Below are 14,520 nucleotides of genomic sequence, written 5' to 3'. Positions count from 1 at the left end.
ACATATATATATATATATATATATATATATATATATATATATATATATATATATACACACACATTTTTCTGGTGATTAACTTTGTTGGGTGAAATTAAACACTGCTGTAAATAATCTGTACAACAGTTAAAGAGATTCTCTAAAATAAGTAATTCCTGTTAAGGAAATCTTACAGCTAAATAATTTCAAGCCTGTTAAAATTATGATTTGTTTAAATAAAATTTCTGGTTCCAAGATTAAAGAAGATTTTTTTTATTACTCTTCTAATGTTTAGAGCTCTTTAAGTTGCTTCATGTGAGCTGGATCAGTGACAGTGATTCCTTTGACGTCTTTACCCCGGTTCCTGAGGACCGCGGCTCCTGATTCTGGGCGCTGACAAGCGCAGAGTGTTTTCATATTGAGACGCCTTGGAGGAAGGATGCTTGGTTTTCCTGAAGGAACATGTTGCTTCCTCGTCAACCTGTTTCCTACAGGAAATTGAGAGGTTTTTTTTAATGTTGTGTGTCTCAAACAAAAAGGCCCTGAAGGAGGAAGATGGAAGCAGACAGAACAATGAACTGTAACTCCTCATTTAATGCTGGAGGTATAAGTGAGAAACCATCTGAGCCCATCAGGGAGGATTATATAAGGATACATTATATAGAAATACTAACCTATTGTTTTACTGAACATGAAAACCAAAGATTAATATAAATCCAAATAAAATGAACGGGCAGTCTATTGTATCTGTCACCAAACAAGACAAGCGCAAATGGGGAAAATTAATCTGCTAATAATTTAACAGATGGTTGATTCTCACTGACTCATAAATATTTGTGATATTTTCTCCAAAAAAAAAAAGAAGAGCTAATTTTTTACCTGCCATTTACCAGACTAAATGCTATAGAGCAATCTTATTTTCACTCAAATTCATTTGCCTTAACTTATTGGTATTTTTCTTATTTTATTACTATAATTATTAGGAAAAACTGTTTCCTTTAAACCGTTTTCACTTGATGGTCTGGTATTATTTTATTTTTTTGGAAAAACATGTTGGGTTTGTATATTTAAAAAACATCTTGGTAAATTTGTTTTTTGTATTTTATCAGTGTAAATAAATGCAGTTTCTTATTTCTCTATAAATAACTTTAACATTAACATTATTTTATTTTTTAATTATTTAAATTAGAAGAAAAAAATGCTTTTCACCAGGTCTCTTTTAAATCTCCCATCATTTCCGAAGGCCTAATTTATAGAAGCACTAGTTTCTGAAGATGTTAAGGTGTCTAATTTGGTCAAAAAAATCAGACCACAGACATGACAGTCTTTCTAAGTGGTGGCTTTTTGGCTTTTAGAAAAACTCAAATAAATTTAGAACAACATTGTGCTATTCTATAACGGTCACCTTTTAGCTCAAGCAGAGGGGAAAAATAAAATCAGAAAACAAAAACAACAACACACGACTAGTGCTTTGTTGCATCACCTCTGGCTTTTCTAACAGCTTGCCTTCTCAGAGGCATGGAGTTAATAAGTAACTAAGTCTTCAACAGTTTGACTCCAACTTTGTCTGATGCTTTTGCCAAATCACCTTTGCAGGTTGGGACTTTAAAGGAACCATTATCTTCAACTTTCATCCAGAATTATCAACTGAATTTAAATCCAAACTATTTACAGGGTGCATCCTTCTTCAAGGAATGTTCTCACAGTTGTCCCTCTATGAAAGGGTTCTTTGAATCCAGTCCTCCAGGTCCAGTGTCCTGCACCCTTTAGATGTGTCTCAGCTTGACCACAACTGAGTCAAATAATTTCTGCAGTCATCTTAATAAATCTGATTGGAATGGCCCCAAACAGAGGTTCCAGCACCCTCCAATACAGATTCATGATTCACAGCTCCTTATGGCTTTCATCCAGTTATCCACAGTCCATGATTGTTTTTCCTTAGCCTGACCCAAATAAGGTAAGGAAATCTGTGAATAAGGGAAGCTGTGAATCTCTGTCGCTCCTCCAGAGTTACTCTCAACCTATTGGCTTTTTGTCAGATTGTTTTCTTCTGTTCTGGTGTTAATAACAGCTTACATTTAGCTTTTCTAGGTGCAAAATCTATTTCCTGTAGGCAGTTTCTAACAGGTCAGTCATAAACGTTTTCTCGAATTTGTTGTGCATGTTCTGTTTTTAAGGCATTTTACTCTGTTTTGATGTCTTCCATTGTCTATATTACCCATAAGCTTTTTTCTAACAACCTTCCCATGTTGTTTGTAATTGGTCCAGATTTCTGACGCAACCGAATGTACAGTCATGGCCAAAAGTATTGAGATTGACACAAATATTATATTTTCACATGATCTGCTGGCCTCTGGTTTTCATGTGTGTATGTCAGATGATCACATACAGAAATACAATTGCAATCATATTATGAATAACAAAAGCTTTTAATGACAGAATGAGTTAATGCAGCAAGTCAGTATTTGCAGTGTTGACCCCTCTTCTTCAGGACCTCTGCAATTCTCCCTGGCATTCTCTCCTTCAACTTCTGGACCAAATCCTGACTGATAGCCGTCCATTCTTGCACAATCAATGCTTTCATTTTGTTAGAATTCCTATGTTTTCGTTTGTCCATCCACCTCTTGATGATTGACTACAAGTTTTCAATGGGATTAAGATCAGGGGAGTTTCCAGGTAGCCCGATCCTGCGGCAGAAACACTTTTAAGAGATGGTCCTGGCACTTGCTGGTCGTTTTTGGGAGCCCTGGAGGCTTTTTGGACACAATGGAACCTCTCTCCTTGAAGTTCTTGATGATGCGATAGATTGTTGACTGAGGTGCAATCTTTCTAGCTATGATTTTCTTTCCTGTTAGACCATTTTTGTGCAGTGCAATGATGACTGCACTTGTTCCTTTAGAGATAACCATGGTTCACAGAAGAGAAACAATGATGCCAAGCACCAGCCTCTTTTTAAAGTGTCCAGTGGTGTCATTCTTACTTAATCATGACAGATTGATCTCCAGCCCTGTTCTCATCACCAACCACACCTATGTTAATGGAGCAATCACTGAAACGATGTTAGCTGGTCCTTTTAAGGCAGGGCAGCAATGACGTTAAAATGTGTTTTGGGGGATAAAGTTAATTTTCTAGGCAAATATTGACTTTGCAATTAAATGCTGTTACACTGATCACTCTTTATAACATTCTGGAGTATATGCATTTTGCTGTTATAAAAACTGAAACAGTAGACTTTGTAAATATTAACATTTGAATGATTCTCAAATCTTTTGGCCATGACTGTACAAAAAAACCCACAATCTTTTGGAACATTGTGTGATGATTTACTTTCTGCTGTGTTGGTACAAACCGCTCTCCAAGGTTTGATCCCTTTGTTTTAACTGCAGAATAGCCAGCAGATCTAATCTGATGCAGTTTCAGGGTGATTCCATATTTGTTTCTCTCTACATGAGCTGATAAAGTGGCTGTTACTCACAACCACAACATTTGTTTTGCTTGATTTCTTTAAGTGTTTCTTAAGACAGTTTTTTTTTTTTTTTTTTTTTTATACATTGGGCACTTGATTTTACGTTATTAGATCATGTTCCACTCACCCATATTAGTTTTGTGTCATCTGCAGCTGTTCCTAAGATATTTGGCTTTGTTATATCCAATAACGTCTTCCTATGGGCAACGAGTTGAAGGCACAAACTAAACTGTTCATAATTTATCATTTATGGTACGCCAGCATTCATAACATGTAGGCGAATCACTGTCGCAGTTATATTTTTATATTTATATAAGAGTTTGGTGATTCCATGACTTTTTTTCCCAAAGGGTTGTAGAATGAGAAATATTAGTAAAAACTATTTATATTCCATTGGAGCTCCAAAGTATGACAATAATTTGGACCTTTTTAGCTGTAGGGGATACTAGCATTAAGAGTTTATTGTTTATTTTGTGGGTAATACTGGTTCATGGCACAAGATGGATTGAGGAATGAAGAAGGAAAACTAGCATGATATTCTTCAGCTTTTACTTACACTGCTGTTTACTTTTCTTAAAATAAGACCATTTTTTTCTTGAATTAAGCAGTTAAGTGAAATTTAGAGAACGTTAAAATAAGAAAAAACAAATGCAGCCTCTTACTTCAAGTGCATAATATCTAATTATCTTATTTTATACTTATTTTAAAAGTAAAAATGGTCATTCCACCATTATTTACCTGCTCAAATTAAGGGTAAATAGACTTAATTTAAGACATTTTTACTAATTTATAGATCGTTTTTGCAGTGTAAAGGTATAGTGGAGGATGTTCTCTTTCAGGGTAGATTATCAAAATAAGTGTTCCTTAATTGTTTCTCACATGCTTTTAATAGTCGTTCCCTTTAGGGAACAGAGTGGTGCAGGTGGATCTTTTCACTATACGTTTAAAAAAAAGCCTACAAGAGATAAATACATCAAGCCTTTTTGAAAGACTGGTTTAGCAAAACATCTATTGGAAAAATAAATTTGGTAAAAAAAACATTTCAACAAATAATGGCAGGAGCTCATATGTGTATTTGAACTATATGAAGCTTTCTGAACCTGTGTGGATCAGAAAAAAATTCATTATAATCTAGTCGAGTGGGTGTAAAACTATGTGCACTGTAGACCAGGCATAATTTCTAACATCCGTCTTTGAAACACAACCATGAAAATAATTCTCATAAAATGAACAGAGGAGGAAAAAAACTGTCTGGTGGCTCCTTTTATCTCATGCTACAGTATAATTATGATTATCAGGAACCCTTCCTGTGAGGGCCGCTGATTGAATTACACTAAATACTGCTGAGGCGGACGGCTAACAACAAACTCTACCTACAATCCTCCTTTATCACCATCTGATTGGTCCTGAGAGCTCTCAGGGGAGATCCCCTCAGATCTGGCGTCTGTCCTAAACAACACTTTGCAGCCTCTTATATCCACTTTATGAAAACTCCCACACAAATATGTTGATTCATCACTGCATTGAAAGCAAAACACAATCATTCTTCCCTCTCAAAGCCTTTTCAGCCACTCATCAATAATGTTGCAGGTGCTGCTCTTGCCTCCGGGGGTCCTCCCTTGCTGAGAAGTCTCTTTTGTGCTGGGCCAGGTATTGGATTCTTGAACTGGGAGTAGCTCTGAGTGCAGAAAATGAGATAGGCCGTATCGGCTCCTGGTTGCCCCACCTCAGCTTCTCACTGATCGAAAAGGGAAGAAAAAGTTTCCTAAGTAAAACAAAATACACCACAGAGGGAAGAGCACTGCCATTTAAGATGTAAAAGTGTGGTTAGATAGTTTGCAGAAAACGTATTTCAGAGAGTATGTATCAAAAACCACAGTGACTTTAGCTTTTTCTTGGATGCGTTTTAAGGTTAGAACATTTTTAAGCTGTAAAGCAGATCAGCAGAGGTAACTGTGGGGCTTTCCACAGTCTCCTGAAAGAAAAGCCTCAGATGCTCACCAAGGAGTCGTCGCCCAGATTGTTTTTGAGGTTTTATGCTGTGCCAGCTCCAAGATTCTGCCAAATCACACAACATCCACAAGACATGAATCAACATTAATACGAGGCTCTATAGGTGACTTTAGGGTGAAATCAAGCATCCAGTTACAACCTTAACCACATAAGTCATTAAAAACTTATAGATGCATGAACAATAACATAACAGCACCTCTTGGAGGGACCAAATCTCGGCCGGACACCTGCTGGTTCAAATACATTAGAGTTATTAAAATGCAAACATTTAGAAGATGTAGGAGAGAAACCATAAACTCACCTTGTTTTCCAGACACCATCCTCATCGCCTCGGCTGGATGAGTCAGCCTGATGCCCGTTAAGGGTGTAACAGTAATCTGCTGCTGTTGCTGTGGAGTCATGAGTCCATAGCAACCATCTGATGAGTCCATGAAACAGGAGTCAGCTCAGTTAACACAACTACCTTAACGTCTCAAGGATGTTGAAAGTGATACAAACGGGTCAGCACAGAGGAGTGGTTTATTACCCGTTACTTTACGAAGATTGTCTTAAACATGAGTAAATATCTGGATCTACTGAACCTTTTCTGACATTTATTTGACCAATAAACGATGAAACTCAATGAAAAACCAAAAAGAGTTCCACCACTGAGGCTACATTAGTATGAACAACCTTGTCATGTTCTTCCGTCAATACGACGAGGGCCATCTATTCATCCTATGGTTGGGGAAGTTGGGGTCAAAGGGGATGAGATGGAAGGATGATATATGACTTGCCCCATGACTTTGTTTAAAGTGAGGAAGAGTTTCGCAAGTCGACATCACTCTCTCGTCTGAGACCATCTAGATCAAGTGGCAAGACAGGTCAAGATGACTGGAGACAGGAATGGATGCAGTGTCCTGTCACGCGTCTTGTCCTGCCACACCCTATGCGCTCCACGACGCATTGCTGGCAATCGCCTTTCAGGCCGTTGATCACAAGAAGTACTTCCTGGGCGATGTCCGCCAAATTCAGACTTCACAACAGTTGGAGGTCAAGAATGAGCAACTACCACATATCATTCGGTATGCTCACAGGGTGAAACAGGAGTCACACCTAGAAGCCAATTAACCTAACAGTCATGTTTTAGGACTGTGGGAGGAAGCCAGAACACCCGGAGAGAACTCCATGCAGAAAGACCCCAGGCCAGGAATCAAACCCAGAATCTTTTTGCTGCAAGGCAGCAGTGCTAACCACTGCGGCACTGAGCAGCCAAGTACAACTTTGTACAGCATAGGTACCTACAGAGAAGAACTGTTTGCCTGTATGCACATTTTTTTCTTAGCTTTTAGTCAGACCTAAATGGGTTTAAACAGTAGTTACAAAGGATTGCTCCTCCTTGGTTTACACAAAGGTTTTAATGCCACCACCAACCAACTGAATAATGAAAATGAATGAGCACAACAACCGTATTTTCCCCAAAAAAAATCACTGCAGACATACTGGAGTTTACTAAAGCCCTTACTCATAAACATAAGCACACTTACACATACATCACGTTTTAATTAAAGGTATATTTGATCTTTTGGCTTCAAGTTCTACATTGTTTGTCTCACATGCCAATCTTTGTGACACGCTTATCTTATGCCAATGCGAATGCTCTTGCTGTGTGTGTTTACTTCTAATATTTATGCATTCAGTTGGCTTCAGTTTCAGCCATCATTGTAGCCCCACTGCTTCTATTTATTCTTTGAAAATTGCACAGAATTGCATAAAGTAGTAGTAAAGTTAGCTAGCGTAAATGATCTACATTCGGAAATAAAATAATCCATTATACTTTTAATCAGTTATACTTTTATAAACAGATACATTAAGCAGGTTCAATTCAATTAAGTTTTTTTTTTTATATATAGCACCAGTTCACAACATATGTCATTTTAAAGCAGTTTACAAAGACAAAACAACCAGATCATACAGCCAAATTGATTTCAAGTTTTCTATCTAAGGAAAACCAGCTAATTGCATTGGCTCATTGACTCTTCAGCAATCCCTCACACAGAGCGTGCTTATAGTGACAGTGGGGAGGAAAACTCCCTTTTAACAGGAAGAAACCTTCAGCAGAACCAGGCTCAGTGTGAGCGGTCATCTGAAGGGGGCCGACTTGGGTTCAAGGTGACAGAAGCAAACAGAAAAAGAAGCAGATATACAAAAGGCAACTGTCACCAAGCTCCAAAGGCGGCCCCATCCAGGAAATGCACAGCCTGACAGATGAGCTCCGAACCAGCTCCCATGTGAGAGGATGAAAGAGAGCACATCCAGACAGTCACAGAGAAACAGGACTGAAAAAAACAGGCCGAGCTCCAACATCTATAAACAAAAAGCATTGATGGCAGCAGCAGACAAGATGAAGCTACTTTGAAAAAAAGCAGAGAGAGGATAAAGTTAGAGATTGATCTAACAGATTTTGCAGAGTGGGAGAATAGAGATAGAATGATCAAAAGGGGTCCCTATGTCCTCCAGCAGTCTAAGGCTATAGCAGCATAACTAAAGAGATAGCTCTGGATAACCTGAGACACTCTAACTATAAGCTTTATCAATAAGGATTCTTTTTTCCCCCAGCATTTTATTGTCATTACACCCGCACAAGTACAGAGCAACGGAATCTCTGTATTTAAGCCGTCCCCTTGGGGAGCGGTGGGCTGCCATGGTGCGGTGCCCGGGGAGCAGTGTGGGGTTAAGGGACCCAGAGTGGCAATCCATGAACTCAGAACCTCTGGATTCAAAGCATAATGCCCTAACCACTAGGCCTGCCTCACAGACTATAACTGGGTTTAGTTATTTATCACTAATTACTAAAGACTCACTTCACTATTCTAAAAAGAGCAGGAATGCATTGTCATTTTTAATGTTAGCATATTAATGTGGAAAAACTAATTACTGCTATTATTACATTTTAGTCAATAGTCAGACCACATTGGAGATTCCACTAGAGTATCACTGCTGCCACCCTCTGGTTTAGAAGGGAACTGCTTGTTCCAGAGCTGGTGAGGTATATCTGGCTACTCCTCACCACTTTTCAAAGCGACCGCTGACACACTTCCTCTTTGGCTCAAGAATCCAAATACAACACATCGGTATATTTAGACTTAGCCTCACTGTTGACAATTCTATGAATTCAAATGGAGCCCCAGGTACGCTGTGTTGAAGCCCTTTAATATAAGCTGGCCCTGTTTTACCACTGAGCCAACATTTTGAGGTCATTCTTTAAATGAGAAAAGAATTTCTAAATCCATAACATCATCTAAAGGAGTAAAGTCCAAAAACACACAAAAAGGTTTGTAGAAACAGTTTATTTTCAAGAGTAAAAAAAGATGCCTTTCAAACATTTTTTTCCCTTTAGTGTAGCTCAGATTTTGAAACAGTAAATCACATGGGTAAATTACAAACAACATCCACCTTTCTCAAAATTTTAAAAACAAACTCCCTTAAAGCTTTGGTGAAAATAAACATTTCAACAGTATTTTATACAATTTAGTCCCCTAGTAAAAAAAAACAAACTCTTAAAGTATGTAACAATGCTGCCATGAATAGATGAGATAAAGCAAAACCTTTTAATGTCCTCCCCGAACTATAAATAAGAAAGCTAACAGTCAACAGTTAAGACAAACAGTAAAACAGAAAGTTGGAGCTGTTTTGCTCTGTAACGGATTTATTACAAGTGAGGATAAACGCTGGGTTATTTCTAAACCGCCCTAAACCTGCTGCCAGAAACCATCTGAATGATCAGGTCCCGAGCATCCTGGACCCCTGAGCTGAGCTCTGAGTCTCTCTTTTTCACATGGGTACCGATGAGGAACAAAGCGCGCTCTCCTGCGTCAGACAGGGACAGTGCGTCATGCAGGTCAGTGATGGTGCAGGAACTTGGAAGATCCTGGAACCAAAAGTAAACCAGGAGGTCCAAATGAACTTCAACAAGACCATGAAGCAACTTTAACACTTTCTAACTTTAACAGTTAGTTAACTGAAGAAAAAAAAGTCTGGAGTGTCTCTGGTTGTCTCTCACCTGTTTGTTGGCCAGTACCATTAAAGGCAGGATGGGGTCAAGCCTCAGCACCTCATGTAAATGTTCCTTGGCGACCGGAAACCGCTCAGGGTCTGAGGAGTCGACAGCGAACACCAGCAGCAGAGCTTTGGACAGATACTTCTGCCAATATGGCCGCAGATTCTCTTTACCTCCGACTGAAATACAAACAGATGTTTAACTTCTAACTAATGTCTGGAGAGCAGCTTTATCTCCTTAAGTCACTTTCAGTTATTGTGCCACCTACAGGACACAAAAGGCAAAATATACAATTTAATGTAATTAAGAGGTCAGACATGAATGAGATTAGGGCTGAAAGAATCGAGTTAATCGATTATTGAAATAACCTTCGACTAATTAGTAATCGATTAATCGTTAAGTGGAGAATAGAGACTCTTAAACATGCCTTTAGCTGACAGAGCGACCCACTTAGAGTAGTAATTATATTAAAATTGCAACAACAACAAAAAAAAAAAATATATATATATATATAAACATTTTAGATTTAAGATTAAAAAAAAACATTCATCTGTCAATATGCTTTATCCAGAACTCCTCAAGTGGAAAAGTTTGATTGTGTGAAAAATCTTCTTTAAAGAACCTTTGGCAATCTGATTATTATTTATCAAAAAAATAATAAACAGATTAATCATGTGCACAAAAAGCAAGGATGTAGCAAGTGTGCAAATAAGCAAAACTAATTCTAATGGTTTAATTATCCTTAGAACTGCAATTTAAGTTGTTGGTGGAACATCAGAGGTAAATGTGTCCAGTTATCAGCTTGTGGACCCTGGTATTCCACTGTGACAATCATAACGATGATAAAGACACTGTTCCTAATGATATTCTGAACAAACTGCAATAAAACATCCAAGTAGAGACATTTTACTACTGTTGATAAGAGTAGTATCCATCTTGAATGGTACCATTCTGATGCACCAGCATTCTGACTTTTAGGGGCATTCTGGTTAAAATGTACAACTTGGAAGGTGAAGATTTCAACTGCCGATAATCAATGAATAGACCATTACTTCTCTGGGATAACCTTATAGATGTCAGCAGCCATATTTCTGCAGTGATAAACTGTTGTGTTCTTCCTCCCAACATCGGTTTCTGAATTAGCATCATGCAAAGCATTAATGTCTGTGTCTTTTTTTCAGCATCTATTAATGTCAATCTAAAGTCTAATTCAAATAAAAATAACAACTTTAATGTAATAATTGATATAAAAGAGATGTTGTATTTTTGATATGTATGCAAAAAGTGCGCTTTACTTGCTTTGCTAGGTGAGAGGCGGCACCTGCCGAGTTTGTAAAACAGCTTGTTTTCTAGATCGAACCATTTACTTATTGCCCCAAAATTTCTGGATTTCTTTTTTGTAGAAATTTGACTATTTCTAGATGCAATAGGGACCCAAATGGACGTGAAAAAACTTGCAAAAAGTGAATGTTGTACATTGGTCCCCAGTAGTTATAGTTTAGCCACTCAGAGTGGGACCTGTTAGTGTGCTATAAATCATTGTCCTGCTGCGTTACTCCATGATGTCTGAGATTACGGTCATAAACCGGTGCCTGTTGCTCTTTCGAGAGTCCTCAGGCAGAATTCATGGTTCAATCTGAGCCATCCAGGTCCTGAAGGCACACTAACACCATCATTAATCACTGTTGACATGATCGTCTCTTTCAGAAATACATTAAATTAAAAAAGCTTTTTTTCTTTCATCTTATAATTCCACAGAACATTTTCCAAAAAGTCATACAGGTGAATATGACATTGGCCTTTTGGTTCAGTAGTTCTGGCGTTTGCTCTCTCCCATGGATGCCATTTAGCCTCTCTAGTATTCTTACCTAAATTGCAGCCAGAGAGGTAATTTCTGAGGAATTGGTTTTATTTGGTATGTTCCTGAAAAAGTTCCCCACTCCTGAATGTAGGACTGAAACAATTAACCGGATTAATTGTCTGTTAATCAATTATTAAAATAATCGTAAACTGGAGTATAGAGACTTGAAAACATTGATTTAGCTGACAGAGCAACCCACTTAGAGCAGAAACTATAACAACATTGCAAAAAATTATACAAATATTTTTGTTATTTATGATTTAAAACACTTTTAATCTGCCAGTATGCCCTATTGAGGAAAAAGTTTTAGTTTTACTTGGCTTTGATTCTGTAAAAAATCTTAAGGAACCTTTTGCTATCTGATTATTAATTGAGAAAATAATGGACAGATTAACTGAATAGTAAAATAATCATAAGTTGCAGCACTAGCTGCACGCTGTCTCCATCTGTATGGACGGGTATCTCTCACAGTAGAACGTTAGAGTCCCAGTGCCAGTGTTTCTTTGAACCCATTCTGGATTGATAGATGTCAATGGATTTTATTTCTCATGTGTTCTTAGATTTCCTTATAATGATGTGTTTCTGTCTAAGATTTAACAATGCTCGTCTGGCTGTAATCAGGCCGTGGTGTGGCTTGTAAAAATGAAGTCAGCTATCCAAAGTATGTAACTAAACACAGTTTACGATTTAGAAAGTGAGGCAGCTACTACACAGGACCAGTTTGGAAAGTATTTTCACATCATGAATTATATTTGTTTTTAGCTTAGGTTTTAAAAGATGATTTATACGATTTAAAAATAATTACATTTGAAAGGAAGCAGAAATGCTAAAAGGAAAAACTACTTTTTACAGTACTGCAAAATGTAATGACAGCCTCCAGTCTAGGCACCAATGTTATTATATTTGTTCCCAAAACACTAAACTAATAACACCAATAATAACTTCCACACTAAACGGATCAAACCTCCTCGCTTTCCTCTACAATCATAGAAACCCTCAATAGAAAGAGAAAAAAAATCCTGTGAGAACATCTTAGTGCTATTTTAAATCTTTGCTGCGAGGCAGAGGAGGGAACAAGTTCAGACTTACTTTCTAAAAACTCGATATGCATGTCATCTCTGTTGATGGAGACGGCGTTAAAGCCCTGCGTTGGCTCCACCTCCTGCCCCAGACTGCTGCCAGAAAAACAGTGCAGCAGGCTAGTTTTCCCCGCTCCATCCAGACCCAGAACCAGAACCAGGGTTTTCTCCGACTCCAGAGGACGGGGCTGGAAAACACAACACAGCTGTAAGAAACACTTAGAATGGAAAATATTAACCATAAATTACGCGTGACTGAGTAAACTGTGATCTTGTAAAAGTGGGGAGAGAAACAGGAATAAAAACTGAGCTGAATAATGCAAATTTTTTAGCACTGTGGTTTAATTTTTGGATATTGAACAAAAAAATGAAAAAAACAACAACTGATCAATCAAAAGACTTTTAGACGACTGGTATGTCATACAGCCACCTCAGTCTGGGTATAATTTGGGATTTTCATCCTAATCCTCTCTCCAATATACCCACCATCATATCAAATAGTTACTCTCCACCAAGGAAGTTATGTTTTAGGAGAGTTATTGTGTTTGTCTGTCTGTGTACAGGATAACTTGAAAAATTAGGAACGAGTTTTAATGACATTTTTACCAAAATGTCATCCGCACCTTGCACTTCAGTCCAAGGAACAATCCATTCATTTTTTGTGATGATCCAGATCCACATCTGGATCCAGATTCTTTGAAAACAGTTTTTAAGCTAAGGTGCAAATCACAATATGTTGGGGGAAATGAGCTACTAGGAGGAGGCCTGCACCCTCTCAGTTCTTTTATCAGTTTGGTAATATTAGTATGAAGCTTAATCCACAGTTTTCAGCTCCAGCCAACATGAATTATGATCACAGGCATCAGATGGAAAAAAAAATAATATTTACAATTGCTATTAAAATATATAGCATGTCTATAGCTGTTAATGAGACTGATTCATTTGCACCCCTGGTGCTATGTTATTAAAAAGGTTGCATTTAATTAACTCAAATAGACAAAGAACTTTACAGTGTGTTTTAGTAATTAATCACAAATTAAACAAAGAAAGCAGAAAAGGGGAATGAGGGAAAGAAAAGAGATGGTTTTATACAATAAGATCAAAAAGACAGAAGAGATGTTAACTGGAGGAAGGAGAAACAAGTTAAAAAGATGAATTTTAAGACTTGGATTTAGAGATGAAGGGCTTAAATCCATACTATTCATATAATATGAATAGTATAGATTTAATATATAGACTTTATATACATATTTAGACTTTATATACATATGTTAAAATGGTAAATACTCTATTTGTGTAGAACTTTCCTATGCTTTGCTTTATTCATACAACTACACAAGAACATTTATACATTTATAATACATTATGAGATCACACATTACCAAATTCAAAACAGTGGCATCTTAGCTTCTTTTTAAGAGGCGGAACTGGGTTTAAACAAGCCAAATTAATCTTAAACTGAGCAGTTAGCCCTAGTTTGATCATTTCCTACATTTCCCAGAATGCAACGCACATTATCTGCCAAAGGACGTGCCACAACGAGTTAAATGTTGTTACAAATGTTTAAATAAAAAGTAATTTGAGATTATTAGGAGCGTTTTTGCACAATTGATATATCACTAGGTGATCTAACGTGAATATCTGCTACTTTTCACAGCAATAATCACTTTTACCGTTTCTGTTTTCGGAGCCGCGGCGGGAACAACAGCTTCTTCTACCGGAGCGTTTCTTTCCCTCTCCACCTCCTCCTCCTCCTTCGTGCTGCTTTTATCATCCTCTCCATGTTGTGTTTCTGTTTTCTTCTGCTTGGAGGATGAAGCGCGGTTCCAGAGGAGATAAGCGACTCCGCCGCCAATAACTGCCGACGCACTCAGGACCGCTGCCCTCAAACCGACCATGGTGCTCAGACTGCGGGCTTAGCTGCTACATGCGCACCGGTTACACTGTGATTCAGACATAATCAGAGTTTTAACGAAACACGACGCTCTTCTATGCTACTCAATGCGACATTTCCCTCAACAAGTGGATTAAGTCACAGGAAGCTCCGGAGGAACTACTCCATGCTACATATCCGGATGAAGTT

General features: G+C 37.8%; 2 protein-coding genes across 4 annotated transcripts in view; both read right to left on the bottom strand.

The window, feature by feature from the left end:
• The window catches only part of thegl (theg spermatid protein-like), an 11,333-nt gene extending 4,100 nt beyond the window's left edge, over positions 1-7,233 (bottom strand). Inside the window, exons 1-5 of one of the 3 annotated variants that reach the window (XM_015368998.1) lie at positions 5,760-7,233; positions 5,655-5,688; positions 5,447-5,503; positions 5,049-5,183; positions 336-467 (exon numbers count right to left, since the gene is read on the bottom strand). In XM_015368998.1, the coding sequence (XP_015224484.1) occupies positions 336-467; positions 5,049-5,183; positions 5,447-5,503; positions 5,655-5,688; positions 5,760-5,889 (488 nt within the window). In that variant the 5' untranslated portion in view covers positions 5,890-7,233. The remainder of the gene's footprint in view (positions 1-335; positions 468-5,048; positions 5,184-5,446; positions 5,504-5,654; positions 5,689-5,759) is intronic. The other 2 variants (XM_015369064.1, XM_015369135.1) reach the window with 2 other exon arrangements.
• Positions 7,234-8,962: 1,729 nt separating this feature from the next.
• On the bottom strand, positions 8,963-14,514 carry arl9 (ADP ribosylation factor like GTPase 9). The gene is made up of 4 exons (XM_015403299.1): positions 14,111-14,514; positions 12,448-12,625; positions 9,501-9,676; positions 8,963-9,368 (listed from the first exon to the last, which is right to left on the bottom strand). Exons 1-4 carry the CDS (start codon positions 14,333-14,335, stop codon positions 9,180-9,182), a joined length of 768 nt encoding a protein of 255 aa, XP_015258785.1. The 5' UTR covers positions 14,336-14,514; the 3' UTR covers positions 8,963-9,179.
• Positions 14,515-14,520: the final 6 nt, after the last annotated feature.

This window comes from Cyprinodon variegatus, unplaced genomic scaffold (assembly GCF_000732505.1).
Source record: "Cyprinodon variegatus isolate N-32 unplaced genomic scaffold, C_variegatus-1.0 Scaffold2, whole genome shotgun sequence".
NCBI classification, from domain to species: domain Eukaryota; kingdom Metazoa; phylum Chordata; class Actinopteri; order Cyprinodontiformes; family Cyprinodontidae; genus Cyprinodon; species Cyprinodon variegatus.
The sequence above is the reverse complement of the archived record's forward strand: the minus strand, read 5'-3'. Positions and strand labels throughout refer to the sequence as shown.